At 39.5% G+C, this 21,081-nt stretch overlaps 1 protein-coding gene across 2 annotated transcripts in view; it reads right to left on the bottom strand.

The window, feature by feature from the left end:
- Positions 1-1,306: 1,306 nt before the first annotated feature.
- MAP4K5 (mitogen-activated protein kinase kinase kinase kinase 5) overlaps positions 1,307-21,081 on the bottom strand; it is a 72,979-nt gene continuing 53,204 nt past the window's right edge. For both annotated transcript variants that reach the window (XM_049829015.1, XM_049829017.1), the window contains 15 exons: positions 20,548-20,758; positions 19,907-20,004; positions 19,764-19,805; positions 19,057-19,141; positions 18,887-18,966; positions 15,087-15,147; positions 13,931-14,045; positions 13,739-13,797; positions 12,289-12,392; positions 11,724-11,901; positions 10,676-10,744; positions 9,873-9,965; positions 7,942-8,012; positions 7,154-7,209; positions 1,307-4,655 (listed from right to left, as the gene is read on the bottom strand). In XM_049829015.1, coding sequence (XP_049684972.1) covers positions 4,568-4,655; positions 7,154-7,209; positions 7,942-8,012; positions 9,873-9,965; positions 10,676-10,744; positions 11,724-11,901; positions 12,289-12,392; positions 13,739-13,797; positions 13,931-14,045; positions 15,087-15,147; positions 18,887-18,966; positions 19,057-19,141; positions 19,764-19,805; positions 19,907-20,004; positions 20,548-20,758 — 1,410 coding nt within the window. In that variant the 3' untranslated portion in view covers positions 1,307-4,567. The remainder of the gene's footprint in view (positions 4,656-7,153; positions 7,210-7,941; positions 8,013-9,872; positions 9,966-10,675; positions 10,745-11,723; positions 11,902-12,288; positions 12,393-13,738; positions 13,798-13,930; positions 14,046-15,086; positions 15,148-18,886; positions 18,967-19,056; positions 19,142-19,763; positions 19,806-19,906; positions 20,005-20,547; positions 20,759-21,081) is intronic.

The raw sequence follows: 21,081 nt of genomic DNA, 5'->3' as shown, positions 1-21,081 counted from the left end.
GTTTCCATCTCTTACCTTCGCATTATCTTTCCTCGTGCACCCGTTTAGAGCTCTGGCTCCTTAGCCGTGTCCTCGTAGCCTGACAAAGATGGGCTTTTATGGTGGCAATTGCTTCCAGTAGTAGATTTGGAGATCCGTGTAGATACCCTACTCCACCTCATGCCTCCTCCCTCCCCAATCCTTTCCTGGGGCGCTTCCTGAATTCTACTCAGGACAAAAGAGCCATTATTTATTTTTATTCCTAAGCCACATCCATCAGAGATAAGTAGTCTCCTCATGTTCAAGCTGCCACACATGCTGTCTCTTTTTGGTTCTTTCTCTGCATGCTTTAGAAAGGAGACGGTGAAGAGTATTCTTATGACAAATGTGTTCTTTGGTAGAACTATCCTGCCATTGAGATTTTGCCAGCTCTATCAAGACTTGCAATAAAGTACCCAACAAACACCAGCTCAACTCTCAACAGGATTTCTGAGGAAGGCGTCTGATGGAGCTGTCCCCAAGCCCTGGAGAGCTGCCTCAGGGAGGTCTGAGGACTATGCCACTGAGGAAGCTCCTCAAATGGTAAGTCAAACAGCAGGTCACTCCACAATCCAAACTGCTTTCCCAGATAAGTGATTTCACCACATACAGGCTGGTACTGAAATTCACCCACAGTGGGAACAATCTTCTGCAGAGGAGGAATATTTATCTGTATTTATTTATTTACTAGTAACTGGCAGTTCTTTGTTGTCCAAAGGTGCATTCACAAACCCCCTTTTCTCTCTACCTCAGCCCATCCCTGAATATTTGGGGTACAGACGGACCAAGGACTGAACCACTTGCAGTACAGAGGTGGCCATCAGACCAAGCTGTGTCCAGGGTGGAGCGTCATTGCTCACGTCTGCGTTTTCTTATTCTAAGCAACCCTCCTTTAGAGCCCACCAGCCCCTTTGCCCGATGAACCAGGCATGAGGAAGCCAGCCTCTGGTTTTCAAGGCAGACAACTCACGAGTGGTTCCGTGGTGACTCCAGGTGACTGGCAGCAGGCTTGCGCTGGAGCAGAGTGCTGGGTAGCACAAAGCTGGAAATAGTTTGCCACTGCTGTTCTGACTTCTCATTTCTGCGCTATCCCCAGAGCTCCCTTTTCTCCAGTTGATCTGCTGTATGTAGGAGATGTTGTGTGGCTCCCAGGCAGTCTGTAGGATTGAGAAGTGGCCAGCCCTGGATCAGGCCCTTCCCACTGACTGCCATAAAACCTGGAGACCAGCTTGCTTCTTTTGAGATGTCTGATAAGGTATTGCTTTTAGCAAGTCTACCACACCACATCTAGGTATCAAATAAAACATAGTTTATTTGGCATAGACTGAAATGAACTGCAACAGAAATTTACGTAGAACAAAGCCTAATTACACAAACTGGAACAAGTGCAGTTAGAGTCTCAGTTACAATCTAATGACTAAACAAGGTAAAAAGTACATTTCAGAAAGTCTCCCAGTCTTGTCCTTTTCATTCAGAGACATAGTGGCTCACTGATGCGTTGTACCTTTCATCTTTTAAAGAGATGTCATCACAATTACAGTTGTATTTTTCAGTTACAATGAATTTGGTTAGGAAATCAAAAGAGACTCATCTACAGCCTGCTCTTCAAATACTGTTTGTACTTCAAAGAGCACTGGGAGCCTGTTTTAAGGCTTTCAAGTTGAATACATGAACATTGTGCATCAAATAACTAATACTTTGATAGCTGTCAAAAGAGTAATGAGAGGGTGAAGAAGGTTTTGCTTTATAAACTCCAAAACCACACACTAGGCTTTCTCAACCCTGGTTGAAATGTCACAAAAACACACAAAGATACAGACAATACCAGACTAACTTAAACAGTCTAACAAATACAAATTATACTAGTCAGAGTCACTGAGACTGGCCGGTCCAGGTATGAAACATGCAAATCCACTGTGCTATACTCCACTAAGAGTAACGAGTGAGGTTTTACACTAGGAAACAGTAACTTGCAGATCATGCCAAAAATGCCACTGTCTATAAAACCAGACCAGACAAAGCATTTCAGAATATGCCATTAGAAATGCTTTAACAGCTAAAAAAGGAGGTTTGATTAAATGAGGACTTTCCTAGATTCATCTTTTAGGATTCAGCAAATCACCAGTCGTTAATGTCATTCAAAGAAAAATACTTTCAGTTCATTACTTGTGCGTGACAGTGTCATGACCTAACAGTTATTTACTCCAGTTACTCCCCACAAATATTCATATTTTATTTACAGATTTCTCTAGTCTTTTAGAGATCTTCTTTAAGTGTTTTCAAAGATGATGCCAAAATTATGTTTGCAGTGAATGAGGTAAGTTAAGTGAAAGCATTTGCTCTACATCTACACCTGGTGCTTCACTTTGTCTTCATTTTCATTTTAAAGTCTTTGTAGACTAGGAGTTATACCACTCAAGGGTTAATCATCAATCACTGTTAACCTATGGAGAAGTAATTTCAGTACTAGAAACTTGATTTCTTTAAAACACAAAAATTATATGTCCCACTTTTAATACTGCTGATCCAATTACAGCTGACCACTTAAAACATTTTCAACACATTGTTTATGGACTGATTTTTATCTGTACACTTACTACTTCTTAAACTTTGACACAGTTTCAGAACTGAAAAGCTTGACTTTTCAAGTCAATAACAAGAATTAGTTTTGAATGACAGTGCTAAGTGGATAAAATGCTAAATTCTGTGCAGGTCTATTTTTTTCTTCCAGACCTTCAGAACAACATAGAACTCCAGCTGTACCTAGTAACAAAAAGACATTACTGAGTCATCACGTGTGCTGAGTTAATTCCATCAATGTTAAATTATGAATCACGTAGTCTGATGCCTAAGCAGACAACCCGGTGCCCCATTCCTCAGGTTGCGCGTTAAAGATCAAACCACTCCAGCTCCGCTGTGTCAGCAGAGCCGTCAGACAGGCCAAGCCGCTGTAACACACTTACCTTTACTGCTTTATTAAAATGACGTGTGAAGCTTCTGACCTGTCTTTCCTAGGGTAGCAGATCACAGAAATGGAACAGGCAGCAGTATGCTCTAGGGTTTCATTTAAAAATCCCTCAATTCAAACGTTTATGAACTGCTACTGTATCTGCCTATGGACTGTGTTTACTTACATCAAAGCTAGCACGTTAATGTGAGGTAGTAAAACCAGATGCTATCCTGTAGTCAGTCTATATTTATATTTAATGGTACCTCAAGAATTGTAATTAATGAGGAAGACAAAAGGAACCGATGTGACTCTTTAATAGAGAAACAAAAAGAGAAAGAAAAATGCAGGTGACAAACTTAAAAAGGGAAAGGGAAAAAGTGATCAAAAGCTTTAATATAGAATACTGCTTCTTATCATATTTATTTATACTACACAGCTGGGGAAATAACCATTACCAAACAACTGTCTGACAGCAGCTGGATGGATGGCCGTACAAACAAAAAAGCTCATAAGCTCAGTTATCACTATAGGCTCCCCTCTGGAATAGTATAAATAAACTATACGTCATGGGCAGTTGGATACATGATACTTTCATTCATTAAGGATGCTGACCAGGTACAATTTCCATTTCACGTCACAAGGCTTATCCCTAATTTATGAAAATAAAGCATATATATTTTGTACATTTTTATATATATATAAATATATATATATAAAAAATACACACTGCCGATCAACTTAACACACATACACACATGCGCACACACACACACGTATATTGTACACACCCACCCAGTAGCAACGTGTCTGATATCAATATTTTTGTGTACACACACCCTACATCTAGTAAATACGAAAATCCCTTTTATGGCAACTCTGCAGGCAGAAAATCAATACAAAATACTTTGTTGTACAAAACTGCATTTTTACAAGATCAACCAACATTGTAACATACCCCTCAATAATGCACTACATCCCTACAAGAAAAAAGAATAATCGAATCTTTATACAATTGTAAAAAAAATCGTAAGCTGCTCTGCAACCTTCCTTTGCTAAACGTTAGATACATTACACCATTCTAGCAGCAGATTAATAAATAAGGATTAAATAGTCTATTATACAAAGCCATACCGAATGGCAGATTTAAAACCAAAAAGCTCTGCAGATACTTTCACTTCCTACACAAATCTTTTTTATTAAGAATAAGACTCAGTATAAAACAGGGAAACAGCCAGCACTATATCTATATCTACAGAATGTAAGGAAAATCCAAGGGAAGTAAAATATTTAACAGTTTATGGCACCTTTACTGCATAACATTTTCTTAAAGGCTCTGTTTCCCTATAACTAACGAGTAAAGGGCTATTTATCTCATAGCTTTTATTAAGCAAACTCGATATAACCAACCACACAGTGGCAAGAGACAGAACCAGCTGTTTCCAGCTGCAAAAATGTATTGATAACCACCCTAAAACAACATCATTTAGGTGTCAAGAAAAGAAACAGTAAGTCACAGTCCTGCTTGTACTGCATTTCCTAATGCTTCTTTGTTCCTCGTGTGGCAAATTGACTCTGTTATTCGCGTTAGGTTACCGTTGCTTAGTAACTATTTTCATGTCCAGCCAAGATGTAGAGATTGCTGTGTGCAGTTGGATTTTCTGTTGGCCTGCTTTCTAACACTACCACTCTGCAATCAAACACAAACAGAATCCAAAATGGTTAGTGGCAAAATACGAAGCACATGGTATAACTACCGAGGAGGAACAAACAGGTTGGAGGGATATAGGTTCTCATAAATATCTTGGGTATTTTATTCTTTAAATCAGTTACCTCATTTTCCAGCACCACTTCTGATAAAAACACTAAAGTGGACTATACAAGGAACAGAGGACTAGAAGCAGCTTCTTGAACCAGAACCTGCCCCTCTCAACCACAGACACGTGCAATGCGTTACAAACCTCTTCCAAACTCACATCCTCCCCCTTGAAATAAGCTATATCCTCTGCTTCTATTGGGAAGTTACCTCAGAGGCAGACTGTTATGAGGAGATGCAACCCTCCTATCATCTGCAGCCCAAATACATTTATACCTCCTACATCTTGTCATAAGCATCAGCCACTAACCTAAACTGTTCTCCTGCCTTCTAAATATTTATCAGCCGATGGGTTCATAGAAAACACTCAACCCCATCCCAGCCTTTGTCTTGCTGGATCATGTTCCTGTAGGCTCCTCTGGAAAACCTCTCTCTCTCTGTCTTGGCATGCTGACTGCTTTCTTCTACACGTTTGTCCCATGCTGAACCTCAACAATCATCTCAGCAGCTGACATGGTTGGGTGTTTGACCCCCACTCTCTCTTCCAACTGCTTAGCTCCTGCATTTCTCTGCACCAGTTCCTAAGACAATATCCTGTCATTTTTAAGATTAAACTTACCTCTGCTTTTTGTTTTTCTACCTCTGTATCAAACAAGTCAAATGCACCACTTGAACTCTAAGTTAGATTTCTCAAAGGGAGCCTGTTTCAGGGTTAGCACTGCACACACTCCCCTCCCATGTCACATTCCTTAAACAGTTTTCAAGTGAAGTCTCACTCTTAACAGCCTCTGTCCCCGATCTTCATTTCTGCAACTCAGTAGTTCTAAAGTGATCCAACCCAAAAAGGTGCTACCACATCTCATTCACTTGAGTGGTAGAAAAGACTCCTGCTCCTTTTGTACAGAGATGAAAAAATACAAAACAAAGGATTCGGCAGTTCACTGAAATCAGAATGGAAGAAAATGGCTTCTCTGCAAAACCCATATGCATGCAAGGACTTCAACCTTATCTCCAACCTCCAAAAGTGCTTTGTATTAAGTTGTTATTCAGATATGCTTGTCTTCTATAAAAGTGCAAGATGAACCAGATGAGATGGTGCCTCCCATCCCTCTGTGTGTTTAGGATGCTCCTGTGTTCACCAGCCCAACACAGAAATAAGAGCCTTTTAAAGGTACCAATTCCAGTACGCAAGGAAGATTCACTGTTGGTGGCACAGCACATACCTGGACTAATACAGATGGCACCTGTACCGCAGTGGACCTTAGCAAAAGCTCATTCTTGCAATAAAATACCCACTGCTCTGCTGGGGGTAACAGAGAAAAAAATTACCACTGCACTGCCTGTCTGCACAAGAGGGATAACAGACAGAAAAGGCAGAGTATGCATTGTCAGAGGTTGCACTGTGTTTATATTTTTGAGATCTCAGAGTCAGCAGTAGCAAGGATTCTCAATTCCAGCTGCAGTGATCAAGTACAGCGGGACCTCGGTGACTCAGGTGCAAAGCAAAGACAGCTGCTGTTCCTTGTATAGGCTACCCCTCCTCTTCAAAAGAACTAGTGCGCTCTCACTCTCTGGACTGGGGATCCAAGAACGTAAGTACACAAAACTATAGTTTACTTGCAGAAAGCAAGTCAGAGCCAGGCTTCCCAAAGGCCAAATGAGGGAGCAGAAGATCTGGGATTAGAACCGCTTTCTTGACTCACTACTATCTACTTCTACATTTAGCACCCTGGCTGTCTGAGAAACCACAAGTACACATGCCCAAACCTGGAGACTGGGGCAGCTTCTGCTAAGGTTTCAAACCCGGAGAGAGCTGCACCTCTTCCCAGCCTCTGTAGCTGAAAGGAATCATCTGGATGCTATGGGTAATGGGTGAATTTACACCACTGTGCAAAACCCGTATGCAATCTAGTTTGCTCTGCTATTTCCAGGCCTCAAGGTCCAGAGCAGCGAAGATTACTTTTAAGTAACTAGCTGGCAACATAATTCAACAGTTCACCAGGAAAATAGAAGCCAGAAGCAGGCCTTTCCAGAATTGCACTGGGCACCCTGCTTACCACAAGCCAAAGGCAGCTCTCATCTCTCCCTGTTGCTTATCTCCTCACACTGTACCTCTATACACTTGTGTTTGTGTTCACAATTCTATCTCTGCAGTGAAAAGTGGGGGATGTCACAGGGGCTCTTAGTAATGATTTCAGACGCAGATGCAATCACTAATTAAATTTTTGGCTATTGCAGGCAGAAACAGTGTTACTGCCTCCCCCAGGACTGCCTACAGATAGATCTGTAGTGGGCTGGAAGCCAGTTCCAGTTGGAAGCTAGAAAACTGGTTTAAATAAAATAAAAGGTTTATGTTTCTTGAAGGTGATTACCTGTCTGATCCCAGTAAGCGGAAAACCCTGGTTTCATCTGATATCTCTTGGGTAACCTGTAGAAAAATGGAGACATTTAGGTCCTTTTCAGTGGCAAAATGAAATTTATTGGCCTGAGTTGGAAGGAAAAATAAAAAAAAAATCAGTCTCTTCAAAAATTCAAATACAATTTAGTGCAAATTACAGGACTGAACGAGATAAATTGATGCTAAGCAAAAAAGAGTTTTAAATTTCCTAAAATATAACTTATTTTAAATAATTTTTGTATGTAGACTGTTATCAATCTAGTCTTGGTGGCACAGATGGAGTATGTTGGTCAAATCTTTGTCAGCAGAGACTGACTAGCTTTCCCTGCATTTTCACAGAGGATGCCATCAAGAAGGACACTGTTCTTTTTGAAAAGAGGACACTTTTTTTTAAAGGGACATTAAAAAAACCCAAACATGTCTTTTTTTTTTTTTTTTTTGTTAAAGGGGATACTGCCAGCTCAAGCTTTTCATCCAAGAAACCCAAGTGCTGCTTACACCAGATCTATACTGGCTCTGTGCAGAACCAGTTCAGGAGTCTCTGACTGATATTCCTGGAAACAGAGCTGGCTAAAGCATGTGTGTGAGCTTTACCAAGAGCAATCTATGCAGGCAAGTCAGAGAAAGCAACCAGCAAGCTGAAGCATGACAACACGGAGCACAAGCATTACCGCTAGGGAAGCAGCTAGAGGGACCAAAGGATCAAGTGGTAAATAAGGAACAGAAGGAAATTAAACCTGGAGATACTGGAAGATTACTTACTTCATCTGACTTAAAGCTTTTGCCCTGCATGCCATGCTTCCAGAAGGCCAGCACACTGTCTTGAAGGCACACTGCAAAGGAGAAACACAAAATCAGACCTGACCATGCCTTATCTAAACCAGAGCAACCTGGGTTTCTCACCAGCAGTGATAATGGGAAGCATGTGGAGAAAGCACGTGTTGAGACTTGGACTCCTGGTAGAAGAACCAAACTCCAAAATCACTGTAGAAAAACTGGATTGAAATGACTGTTTGGATCTGAGATGCGCATTACTTTTTAAAGTGCTATTCAAAACATACCACGCAGACATTCCCTGTTTGCCAGGACAAGATAGGCATCTCTGTTTTCTCCTTTCCTCCCTTTCACTTCTATTCTCTGGATCTTTGTTTTCCTAATGATTCTGGAGAAAACACCAGGAAGTGTATAATCATGCTGCCAGCCAACACACTGTGGGTTGCTGGAAATTACAGATCATTTGAGTTATTATATTTACTTCAAAATAGATGTGAATATGAATAATGGGAGGAGTCTTCCATTCAGGGCCAAAGAGAGAACACAGAGAGCTACCAGCTCTGAATGATTTCATTACCAGACTGCTGAAAATAATGGATGAAGAGTCTGGTGTTCTTTAAGCAGTGTTAGAGAAACATAATTTTACACTGTGTTTTATTTTCCTAAATCCTACTTGTTTTCCTTTACTGTTCCTTTGAGTCACATTTTGTATCTGCTCAGTATTAGCCATGTCCTAAATACACAGAACAAAGGCATCCAGCAGAATCCTAACAGCAATGTTTGTCACAACAGCCTTAGACTAATCTTCACCTGCTACTCCCCAGTCTACCTGCAGTCAGAGAATGAAGAATTGTTTAATACCCTGAATTCCCAAGAGACCACTTGGAGTGTAAAGAACTGCTCACATTATTCAATGTCAGCTGGTAAGTGCAAGACTTCGGGATAAATGCTTCTGTCTATGAACTCGTTCAGAGTTCAAGGAAAAGGCAATGGTTGAGTCACATTATGCATGTGTCAGCAGGAGATATTATACGATAAGAGTACAGCAGTTAATTAGAACATGTCAGAGTTTAGGGAAGAATCACAGACTTGATTAAAAATACCTTCCTTCAGGATGGGTCTGACATATCTAAATAGCGATGCTGTATAAAAGAATGTGCACTGTTTTACCAACTGCTGTTAAAATACGAAATGCCTATGTCAAGAATCTTCTAAAGGGAAGATGCCTGAAGAACCCAGAAATGCAAGTTGTACAGAACTGCTAACAAAAGCAAGTTGAGTCTTTACTGATTTTGATTCCAGAAAGAAGTTCAGTTTCTGATATACAGAATTATTAGACTTACATTAATTAGATACTTCTGAGAGTTTATTACAGCAGAAATACTTGCTTGACAATTACAATTCAAGTTTTAGAAGCAAGGCTGCTGTCCTCTCGTAGTCTAAAGACAACAGCCTGTCCTCTAAGAATTAGATTCAAATACTATTACCCTGACTTAAAAAATGGATGTGCTATCACTTTAAATAAAATCTTAGCTTTTAGAAGACTAAAACAAATTTATGTATTACTAAAACATTCCCCCCTCCCCCCCCCCCCAAGGTTTTTCTCAGTGCTATGGAAATGACCAGAAACTAGTCAGCCTTTTTTTCAACTAAATCATGATACATCTTACTTATAAAACAGAAATGACATGAGATGGGGAAACAGGCGCAGACTGGACACACACTATCTGGCAACTGCCTTACTTTCTTAAGCATGTCACTGGAGATGAAGAGACAGCTTACAATATCCTGACACATGCAATTTTTAGTGTCAGGCCCCACTGGGTGCACTAGACCAGTCTAGATTATTAAAAGCCTTCAACACTCATCCCTCCAAGTTCTTAAGTCCTTGAGAGACAACAGAGAAGCAAATCACTTACCCACTGACTCAATGCAGAAATCAAAGCTCAGCTCCGAGGCCAACTTCTTGCTTGACTTCAATTTCCCTTGTAAATTCACAATTTTCACAAATTCTCAAGAAAAACAGAAAAGCAAGTATTAAAACCCACTGCTGAAAAGGATTACTAACAGCTTTGAGTATGAAATACTAATTTCATCTTTCAGGTACAAAGAAATGCCCAAATGTAACATCTACAGTATTTGCCTAAAATGAATCCAAGAGCATCCTTCTCTCAAAATAAATATAGAAAACTTTCTTACACATTTCATATGTTTTTAGACTCTACTGACAGCCTTCCTGCAAATAACAAACAGTGCAGAAATGTGAATTCAACATAAAGGTTGGAAATTTAGGCAGATTAAGTAACTGCAAAGTTCCCATTGAGGTATTAAACTCTGATGCATAAGAATTATGGTTATAATTACTGTGTATGATGGAGTGTTAGCTATTTGTCTTGCTAGCATATGCAACAGGCATATGCCACTTTTTCCAAGTAAATTTTGAAAATCTGATTGGCAAATATTTGAATTCTGATCTGTAATCTGCATTACATTTCATTTTGAAAAGAAACAAGAATGATACGCACATGAAGTGGGAAAGTGGAATCACAAGAGTCAAAATGAAAACCTACTTATCTGAACTGTATCTTTTCAGAAATACTACAACACAAATTAGTAACGAAGGGAGAAAAAATAACCTGTGGTAGAATTAAAATCAACAACTGTGGCAAAACAAGTTTTGCACGAGGTGTAGTAAGTTGCCCAACAGAGACATGTTACTTACTGTCCAGGCAGACTAGGACAGTGTCTCTTTCCAGCTGTGTTACATGAATGGCATCTAACTGCTGATTGCCTTGTGAAAAAGAGAACAGATTATTTTATATCACATCATAAGACTGATCTCAGCCTCCCCTCCCCTCAACCTCTCACCAATTGCTACAGCCTTTTCAGTATGCTACCAGTCTTTTGCAACCTGCAGTATTTGTTACTCTTAATTTTTTTTAAGGCTGTATGATCCCAGAATGTTCTGGGAGGAGTACAGGGCCTCAGGACAAACCCATCAGTTCAAAGCAGGTATTTAATATGAAAGTACTACTGTTTATTGGCATAAAATACATTTTATGTTACAGTTCAGCACAGCAAGTCAGCTTCCTTCATGAAGAGGCACGATAATGAACAAAAGGAACCATCAAGGGAACCCTCGCTCCTAAAAAAATGCTCTTTTCCCATAAATCCACATCTGGAAAGATTACTGTGCTGATATTAAACTAGATTTAATAGTTTTTCTAGTTTTTATTAATGAAGTTCTTGGTACAGCTGCTAGAAAGGAGTATTTATATGTAAAGAAGTATATCCAACAAAGCCAGCAGAGAAAGCATCTGCAAGATATCAACTAGCTTTTGAAGATAAACCAAAATCTTCTACTTCATTAATAGCCAGCTGAAGATGACAAGTCTCCCCCAAAGGCTGGAGGACAGACAAGAATGTATTTATGTGAGTCTTTACACAGTAAAGAAGGGGAAAGAGGAATAAGACTGATCCCAGGAAAAAGTATGCAACCACAAATGAGAACCCAATCGTCTGCATTACTACTTAAGGAAATTTATAAAATAAAAGATGTGTCTAGAACTGAAGTCTTTTAAGAAAAAAATAGTTTATACTGAAGTTGGCAGGTCATCACAAGAAGAACCTGGGATCAGCTTCAATATGCTTTAGGTAGAGAAGCTGCATCATTTTGTCTAGCCTAGAGGGTTTCCAAATGACTTCTGAGGAAGGGATATCCAACAGTTACCAGACAACAAAATGGCCACAAGACACACCAACAGTCTTACCTGCACCAATTTCTGTAAACCATGAAGAAGCAGAGTTCAAGTTGATTGTCTCAAACTGAACTACCTGATTTGGTTCAGTACCCTTACTGATAGCTACGCAGACCATCGGGTACTCCTGCTCCGGTATCACTAGCATTTCGAACACATTCAAAGGGCTTGGCAAAGGAAAATCAAAGTGCTGGAAAAAACATAATAAGGCATTTGCAGAGTTTCCTTTTACCTTGGAAATAAGAAGCCTAAAATAACATGCACAAAGCATAAAAGATACAGAAGCATTTTTCACTGCTACTAAGAGTGCTTTTTTGAGACAGCATGACCTGAGAGCAACATCATGTTGCACAGAGGTATATGCTAGTCTGTTATTGCTAGTACTGGGCTTGATCCAACACTTGACTGACTTCAGTCACAAGATTTTCTTAGTCAAAATGCGTCAAGCCAGATTTTCAAGTGCTCAGAACCCACAAATGGGAATAGACTTGGATGCACTTTCCATTACAAATTCTGGAAAGGTTATTTCAACAACTGTATAGTGATTAAATGTTCTAAACTAAAATGAAATACTTACCTTTATTAACATGAATTTCTGCATTGGCTCATACCACTGTAGTAGGACAATTCCAGACTGCAATGCACCACACAGGTATTTATGTCCTGTGTATGGATTTCGTACTACATAAAATAAACAAACAAAAAAACCCAGAAAACAACCCTTTTTAAGTCCTAGAAGTTCAATGCATACTTGAAAAAATCCCTACAACTATCTTTGCAAATAATTTAAGAAAAAGGATCAGTTTCACACTAATTGCCTTATGGTTTGCCATTCAAATATCCACAGTGATTAATATTACGCTACATTCCAGATAAATTCAATTATACCTATAATTAATAACCACTAGCATTCTTTGAGTCCCAATAAAGAGGCCACACGCTGAGCATCCAGAAAAGCTGTAACACTTTCTTTCTGGGGCTATGTGAGCAGGAGGAGTGAAAGGTCCGGGTCAAGTTGTGATTTAAATAAAAACAAAAATTCCCAAGCAGTGAAGCTGACCCATAACTTCTTGTGAGCTTTGACAGCTAATGCAATAATATGATAAAGGATTTGGGGTTTGTTTTTTTTAAGCTCAGCTGGATTCAAGACCAGCCTGACTTCAGGAATCGTTTGTAAATATGCCTACAGTAGACACTTTATATGAGCTAAATAGGATATCCAAGTTTGCAACTAGGTACTTTATGCTCTGCTGAAGCATTTTTAAGAGCGTAAAGGTACAATTTCACACAGCACTAGGGCCAGTTTTCAAAGGGACATGCATTCTGTGGAAAGCCCAAGCCTTTCTGAAAGTCAGTAAAGCCAAAGACAAATACGTAACTTCACAAGTTTTAACTCTTTTATGTGCACTTAGAACTTGAGCAATGGCTTCACTCCTCCCCAGGCTGACACTAGTATTCATGTCCAGTCCTTTCTTTGTGGAAAATAACTCTTTTCAAGTTAGCCTCGCTAAAAGCTGGATCTAGGTCAAACCTTGAGCCAAACTGACAAAGCAGAAAGGGTACTTGTGTACGTGCACCAAGTCTGGGATTCTGTAACAAGCATTACAGTTGCAGGCAGGCTGCGGGTCACAGTAACTAAATGGCTCTGGTGGCAGCCTGAAGCCAGTGATCCCAAACATTGACTTAGTCACTGAAGCTTCAGCAGCTCTTAGAGTATGTGCAACACCCATCAGCCACATGTCACTGGCATTCTCAAGGGTTTCTCTTTGGACCTTGCTCTAGACAGCAACATTTCTAGGTTAAGAGCTGATATGAAAAACACTTTTCCACTGAACAGCTTAAAGACCCCCACATTAATTAAAAGGAAAGCTATGCACCAGTTAGGCACAGCATTAAGAAATAATGCAGTCATACTGTTTTCTGAACAATGAACTAACTGTAAGTTTATTAAAAAGAAATGAGTTTAGGACATGCCATGCCCAATGACAAAAGCCAGGAAAAAATTGCAAAACTGAACGCCTACTCACCTATACAGCATTTGTGGCATCCTTTTGTATCAGGGATCTTTGTTGTTAAGGCAAACTTCCTGGAATAACAATTACAAAAAAATGAATCAACAAGAGATGTTGAAGGCACTTCATGCTAGAATTCAACAGCACAAACAGTATTTATGGGAATTTTCACTTGTTAATAATTGTCTATAAGTGAAAGATTTGTACCTCGGTAATATTTTGTCAGGAAACCTATGGGTTTGAATATGAGCAGCTAATCCTGTTTTTTTGGCTTGTTCAAACAAAGCTATTAAATTATGGGAGTAGAGCTGGAAAGTTTTCCCTGTAAGAGAGAAAAGCACAATTGACATCGCACCCACGCCTCCAGCAGAGAACGGCACATTTTAGAAAAATATATGTATAGAAAATTACCTTCTAGAAAAACGGACCACGTGTGTCAGATATTTCAAGTCCAGTTATGAAGAAAAATAAAACAAGACAACAATAATAATTCATATAGAGAAGACATGGCATTCAACTCAAAGTGCATTTCAACAACACTAATGCAGCTCTGAAAGTTTTATGTAAACATTTTTAGAAGACTGTAATTATACAACAACAATTATCATATCAGGACATTTTCTTTATCTGTAAATCAACAGAAGTGGTGTTACACAAACCCCTGCATGTTTAAAGGCATAGTCCTGCAATTACTCTGCATGCCACAGTGCCTCTGTTTCCTATCTAGAATGTTCTATTCCAGGACAACTGATGAAAAAAGAATTTTTTTTTTTCCAAGAATGAATTTGTTGGATTAGTAGTTATTTCACAGCCACCTCATTCTCCTTCAGATTGAAACTGCTTTTGTTTTAGGGTGGATTTATTTTCTGAACCTGGTTCACACTGAAGATGCTGCCAGGCTACAATACACTGAGAGTGATCCAACACTGCAACTATATTTTGATAATGCACCTATGTTAATCCTCTCCTAATATTGTTCTGACACATGAAAGCCATCCTTATTCCAACTCTCCTAGCTCGGGGACCAAAGAAGAGGACACTCTTTAGATTCTCGAGGCACTTTCAGTCAAATTGTAGCCTTGGCAGAGGCAAGTCTTGTTTGACAAATACCAAGTGCCGAACTTTTCCAAAGTAACTATAAATAAATAAATAAATACATAAATATGGTGGAATACTGCAGACGACTGGCTCTGCTACTTGTAAATATCCAGTTTTATCTCGGAAAGTTTTTCACATTAAAACACTCTTAAAGCAAAGCTTCCTATACAAACACAAGAAACAATGCACAGTTTTCTACTTCAGTACAATCAAAATACACTGTACTGAATTATGACGTCAAATGTTTCTCTTTATTTATACATACCTGACAAGGACATTAAGGTGTTATTGATAACATACAGCCAGGTGCACTTCCGGGGAAATAACTGAAGAAAGAAAATATTTCCATTAATAGAAACATACAGGAATTTCCAACAATGGTTTTCTCTGCCTCATCCACCTTCTCCACCATTCCTGCAGGGATCATCACTGGTGAAAGTCCCAGCTGCAACTACAGTTTCCCCTTTAATTCACCCTTTTGGACCCTTGCTTAGCGCTTTTCTCTGTCTGAAATAGTTTTCATTCCTTCCCTCTTCTACCCCGAAACTTTCAAAATTCAGTTTTTCTTTATTTTTTAATTAGCAGCACAGAGCCAAAGTGGGACAATTGGCAAGACTGCAATACCATACATAGAAAGATATAGTTTGCCAGGAAAAAAGAAAGAAAAGTAACATTATTACAGAAACCTACTAAACCACAAAAAAGTCAGAAGAGAGGGGAAAAAAGGCATTAGTATTTTTCTCAGCAATGTGAATTACCACAAAATCCTGTATTTTGTGGGACTTACCTGCCTGGCTATTTGTGTTAGCACACTGCTTTGTAAACAGACAGTTCACGGAAGGCATTGGGACTTATTTTTGTTTCAGAGGGAAGAAGTTACTTACAGGGCAGCTAGTCTAGATTGGGGAAGATTTTAAAGTTAAGAACAACCTCTTGACAACCTGAAGGGAATTCTGATAGAAGTCATGGCAAATGACAGCATTCAGGAGTCTCAGCAAAGGAAGGGATAAGGACAACAGAATAAGGACAGGGATTTTGTTGTTTTTTTAAAAAAAAAAAAAAAAAAAAAAGAAAAAGGTAAGACTAAATTCATTGAACAGTATTCATAGGTAAGGTCCTCCCTCAGGAAAAATCCAGTAAGAAAAAAAGGAGTTCAAAAGATTAAGCTGTTTCTAAAGGAGACTATTAAAGAAAGACAACAGCAGACTTGTCTACTGAGGGAATTCATTGCAAAACACAGCAGAAGATGCTCGAGTCAAGGCTCTACAAAAGAACGATTGTACTGGTTCATGCAAATGTCCATCTAACCTAATATCTGTTTCCAAAAGTACCATAAAGTGATGTAATTTCTTCTAAAAATGGTGAAAACCCAGGAAAAAATGTATATGATACTGCACCTAATACTCTGCCAGGCACCAAGTTCTTCAGCTCAGAAACCTGCTGAATCAGATACAGGCTTTATGCATTTAGTGAGCTTCAGTGGATTTATCCGCCAGAAATTTGTCCAGTCTCCCCTCTGAACTCAGATAACTAATGGCATTTGCAGCTCCCCATAGCAAAAAGTCCCAAGCCAGTTACCCACTTTATTTTTAATTCAGCTCCACTAGCTTCATTTAATGGCCCCACCGGAAAGAGAAGGGGAATAGTCGTTCCCTATGAACCATCTCCAAGCCACCCCAAGATGGGCAAATATTTCTTATTTCCACCCCATGCCTTAAGTATCACAAATACATAATACAGAAAATGGAAACAAGGATGCAATGCTAAGGATGAAGAGGCAATCACAACGTAAGCCTGAAGGAGGAAACATACAAAAGGTTAAGATGCAAATCAAATTCTCAATAGAAGAGAAGCTGATAAACGTGGTAACTGGGAAAACAAAAGGCTAGGCCCACTGCATGACAGGAAAGAAAGGCTACATGATTAACACAGTTAATAGCACTGGGGTAGAAACTTGTGCTAGAAGCAGAAAAAGAACACATTACAAACTATTTCAACTATATACACTCGTATCAGCAGGTCCCAATGAAGTTTACTTTACAGTACTTAAGAACTGGCTCAAACCCCAAGGTCTCAGTAATTATTATCTTCAAGAACTGATGAAGGACGAACAACGACCTCGAGAAGGACAAACACAGTACCTATGCCAAATAAAAAGGACAGTGGGAATTGCAAAATAGTCTGACTGACTGGATATCCAGGGTAGCGCAGAAACAAGCCACATATTTTTAATTACCAAGGGATAGCAAGAGCAGCTAGTGCAGGTTTGTGCAGAACAGGCTGTATTTGAACATCTGAATTTCCTTCTTTAACAGAATTAACTGCCCTGCTGGGGGCAGTGAAACAGTGAGATGTGAAACATATGTGAAGGACCTTGTCCTGTATGCCATTTCTGCATGCAAAGTAAGAAAATATGGGGTAGAAGAAACTGCAGAAAGAAAACATACGACTAGTTGGACATAAAAACAGAGTATCTATCAGCAATTTGCTATGTAATAGAAAGAAAAAGCAGCCTGAAGATATACAGTATCTTCTCTGGGTCTGGTTCTATTCAGTATTTTCACTGAAAAACTAACAATGGAATAGAAGTATACTTCTGAAATTGGAAGATAGTAACCTTGAAGAGACAGCAAGCACTTTGGAAGATGCGATCAGAATTAGTGTTGGAGAAACAGTTAAAAATGTGCATTTGGTGGGAAGAAATCATGAAATGAATAAAAACAAATAAGGAAACAAGTGGCATGGCAGAAGCATAGTTGTAAAGCCTCTGGGGTTTGCAGTGGTTCACACCGGACCTCTCCAAACTGAGGATGCTCTCTCAGAAAAGGAAAATTCCATTTTGGGATGCACTGAATGTCATAAGTAGACACTAGTAAGTTCTCTCTACATATCACTGGCATATCTAACCTTTCAATAGGAAATAAAAAACCATGTAGAAGAGTCCAGAGAAGACTGTTTCAGGAAATAAGTTAGGAAAGAGACTTGTTTGACTACTGAAGTAAAGAGAAAATTGAGGTAAGAAGGCCACAGGGTCTCCAACAGTTGCCACCACAACTTTTAGACATTTATTAAAAAGTAAGTAGTTGTTCCCCATGTCTGCTGAGGCTACTAAGAGATAAGCAACTTCATACTCAACTCTCTCCTATTGTATTCAGGTGTACCCTCAGCTCTCTGAACTTGAAAGGATCTTCTCACTGTATTGAATTCAAATTCCCAATTCTTACCATCAAGCCCTTCATAATCTACTCTCGCTCTAGCCCATGCCAAACTACTCCCCGACACGACCTTGCTGAACTGCTTCCCTTTTTCTTTTGCTTCTCTCAAGTTTTGTCCTCTAGTATGACACTACCAGAAACAGAGGACTTTCTTCTCTTAAGCACAGTTCTCTGTGCAGTGCCCTTTCTGTGAAATCATCTTTTTCTCGCTATTACTCATAGATACACCCACCCTGCCACCTCTGCTTTTCTGCATGACCTTTGCCGTGTCTTGACTGAATTTAACGCTCTTTAGATGCCTGAAGTGCCTTTGTGAACCACTTTAGAAAACTACAGGTATAAATCTCATTATCAGCATCTGCCAACACTTCCCTTCCAAGAATACCCTCTACTCCTGACTCTATAAAAGCAAATGTAACAATACCATGATTGCATGAAGTGGCTTTGGAAAGGGTTAGACAGCCCAAGAAAAATGAAGCAAATACATATTTACTGGTGATAACAATGCCAGCTAAATTAAATGGTTGAGGGCTTTGGTAGCATCCAGTGGTGAAGCAATATGCCATCTAGTGGAGATAAAATGGAGAGAAAGGGCAGGTAATCAGTTGTCTCCAAGAAGAAGAAAGATGTTTTAGTAGAGAACTCCTTTGAAAGCAGTGTTACATAAGCAGCAACAAAAAATTCTTGTAGGTAGGGGAACTATTAATTTTTGGACTTCCATTGCTGGCTTGGGTGTGAATCAGTTTATGACACAAAGCCTGGTATCCCATCTATCCCCCCTAATACCAAACTTTCTTGCTTCATAATATCCCCAAATCTAATCTGTGTGTTCAATACACCACAAAATCACCTGTTCCATTGTTGCTTCGTGAAGCTCATTCAAATTCAAAGTATAGATACCTTCTTCCGTGCCAAAGATAATGTACTGATCTAAAAATTTAAGAGAAATTGATTATTTTACAAGCTCATTGCCACTTTAGCAACAGGCAGGTTTAAAATACAAACCTAAGATAACATTACCTTTAGTATCTGGATGTATCCATGATGTTGCACAATTAATCTTCAAAGGACAACCATCAAAGACTTTGGAAAAACATGCTCCCATCTGAAAAACACCAAAACTGAAACCTGAAACAAGTTTACAGTATAAAGTGTTTATCTTCTGGCACTTGGCCACTTAATACACACCTGTACACACCGCTGCTGCTCTTTTTTCAGACACAAACTTACTCTAATATGCCTTGACGCAAAACATTTTTATCTTCACCAAAAGCTACGATGCCGCCTCCCAAACTTTTTAGTAGACTTAGTATACATTAAGAAAGGCAAAGAGGGATCAGAATGACATGGGTAAAAACAATATTGAGTGCTTATATAAATGGCATATGAAGGGAAAACAAGCAGAAATTTACAAGCAGTAACACGCTCTCGCATTACTACCATCTCTCCCCCTTTCTCTTTACTAAGCAGGGACTGCCACTGGACATCACAACTCACAGAGCCAGTGAAGTCTCCAACCCTTCACATCTAGACTGAATGGTGAAAGGAAGTTTTTAAGAAAAGGAAACAAATATTGTGGATTCAGTATACAAAAAGTAACTGGCTATGAGATGCAGAAAGTCACCCCAGATGAGCTGGTGGCTTATTCTAGCATAAACCTTCTGACACTAGAGAGATGCCATAACAGCAGGCTTGCAGTAACTCCTACTGTAAATGAGATTTCTTACCAGCACCTTTGGTGTTGGTGGCAAACCATTGATTGCTGGCTTCTGTGGGAAGAAAGAAAGATCATAAAATAACTCCCATGCACTGATATAAAACTAGCTAGCTAACATGACAATGAAATCAGACTGAGAGTCACAATACTTACAGGAAAATCTCTTTTCTCTTTTTTACGTGGCAGTTGAGGGATTTGTCCAGACCCTTCTACATTTTCTTCAATGAGTTTCAGCATGCCATCCCCATTTCCTGAAAAGAGGCCCAGACACATTTTGTAGCTCATTTGACACAGTGAAATAGAAAATATTTTGTTTCCTATTCTCTTTTCTCCCCTCTGTCTAGCAGAAGCAGAGAAGTGAGCTCTGAAACTTCCATATTCTCAGGGTTCTCAGGTAGCTGAACTCTTCCAAGGACAGCTGGCCACTTTTCTGTGTGCTAAGCTACACAGTAATAAAGGCTTTCCATTATCTAAACAGTCCTTGGGCCAAACACAACTGAGAATAAAGCTGTTGCAAGGTCCTCGCAGATGGTCCTCCCTGCACATTTGTTGTTTTTATGCTATTCCTGCAGCCAACACAGTAATGGTATTGACTAGCTGAGCGTCCTTGTTTTGGGAAGCACATTTCCACCATGGGTCGTGGCTCTAATAAGAACCAGCACACATGTAAAAAGGAAAGCTGCACCTTGTGATCAGCTTGTATTAAAAAAAATTATCTACTGAAAATAGTTGACTCTAGAACTGATATCCTTTTACAGGAAGCAAGTCACCTTTAGGAAATGTAATGCATTTACCTAAGTCACTGTATCTAGCTGTGAGCAATCCAGGGCTACTGATGCTGCTGGTCATTCCAACGGGGGAAGAATCAGTCTGAGGTCCACAAACAGGGATACTTTGTCTCCTGTGAGCTGGTGGGGCTCTGCTCTGTGAGTCTGGGAAATGTTTTATCGTCTGACATTTCTCATCATCTGGGAGGTTTTCCTCAGGATAACTGTTTATTCTCGGCTACAACAAACCAAAGAGGTGAAGGTTACCAGGGAAATGGCACCTGGAAGCGTAAACTTCAGACAAGTTTAGTTCAAGTCAGACTGCTTCTACACACAGAAAAAATAATTAAAAAAAAAAAATCAGCCTTTGAAAAAAGACATTTGACAGCAGAATAATCTAAGGGTATTCCTTCTCTGATGGAAAATCACAGCAGCAGACAGAATGTTGAACAAGAGGACATCCCTCACAGCACGCTCTCTTTAGAGGGAAAATACCTACAAGTCACTTTGTCTAGGGCAGCATACAAGGCCAGGAGTCCCCAGAGGTCAAGACCGTACAGA

The sequence above is a fragment of the Accipiter gentilis genome, chromosome 25 (genome assembly GCF_929443795.1).
Source record: "Accipiter gentilis chromosome 25, bAccGen1.1, whole genome shotgun sequence".
NCBI lineage: Eukaryota > Metazoa > Chordata > Aves > Accipitriformes > Accipitridae > Astur > Astur gentilis.
Note: the sequence above shows the minus strand (reverse complement) of the source record. Positions and strands in the feature narration are given on the sequence as shown.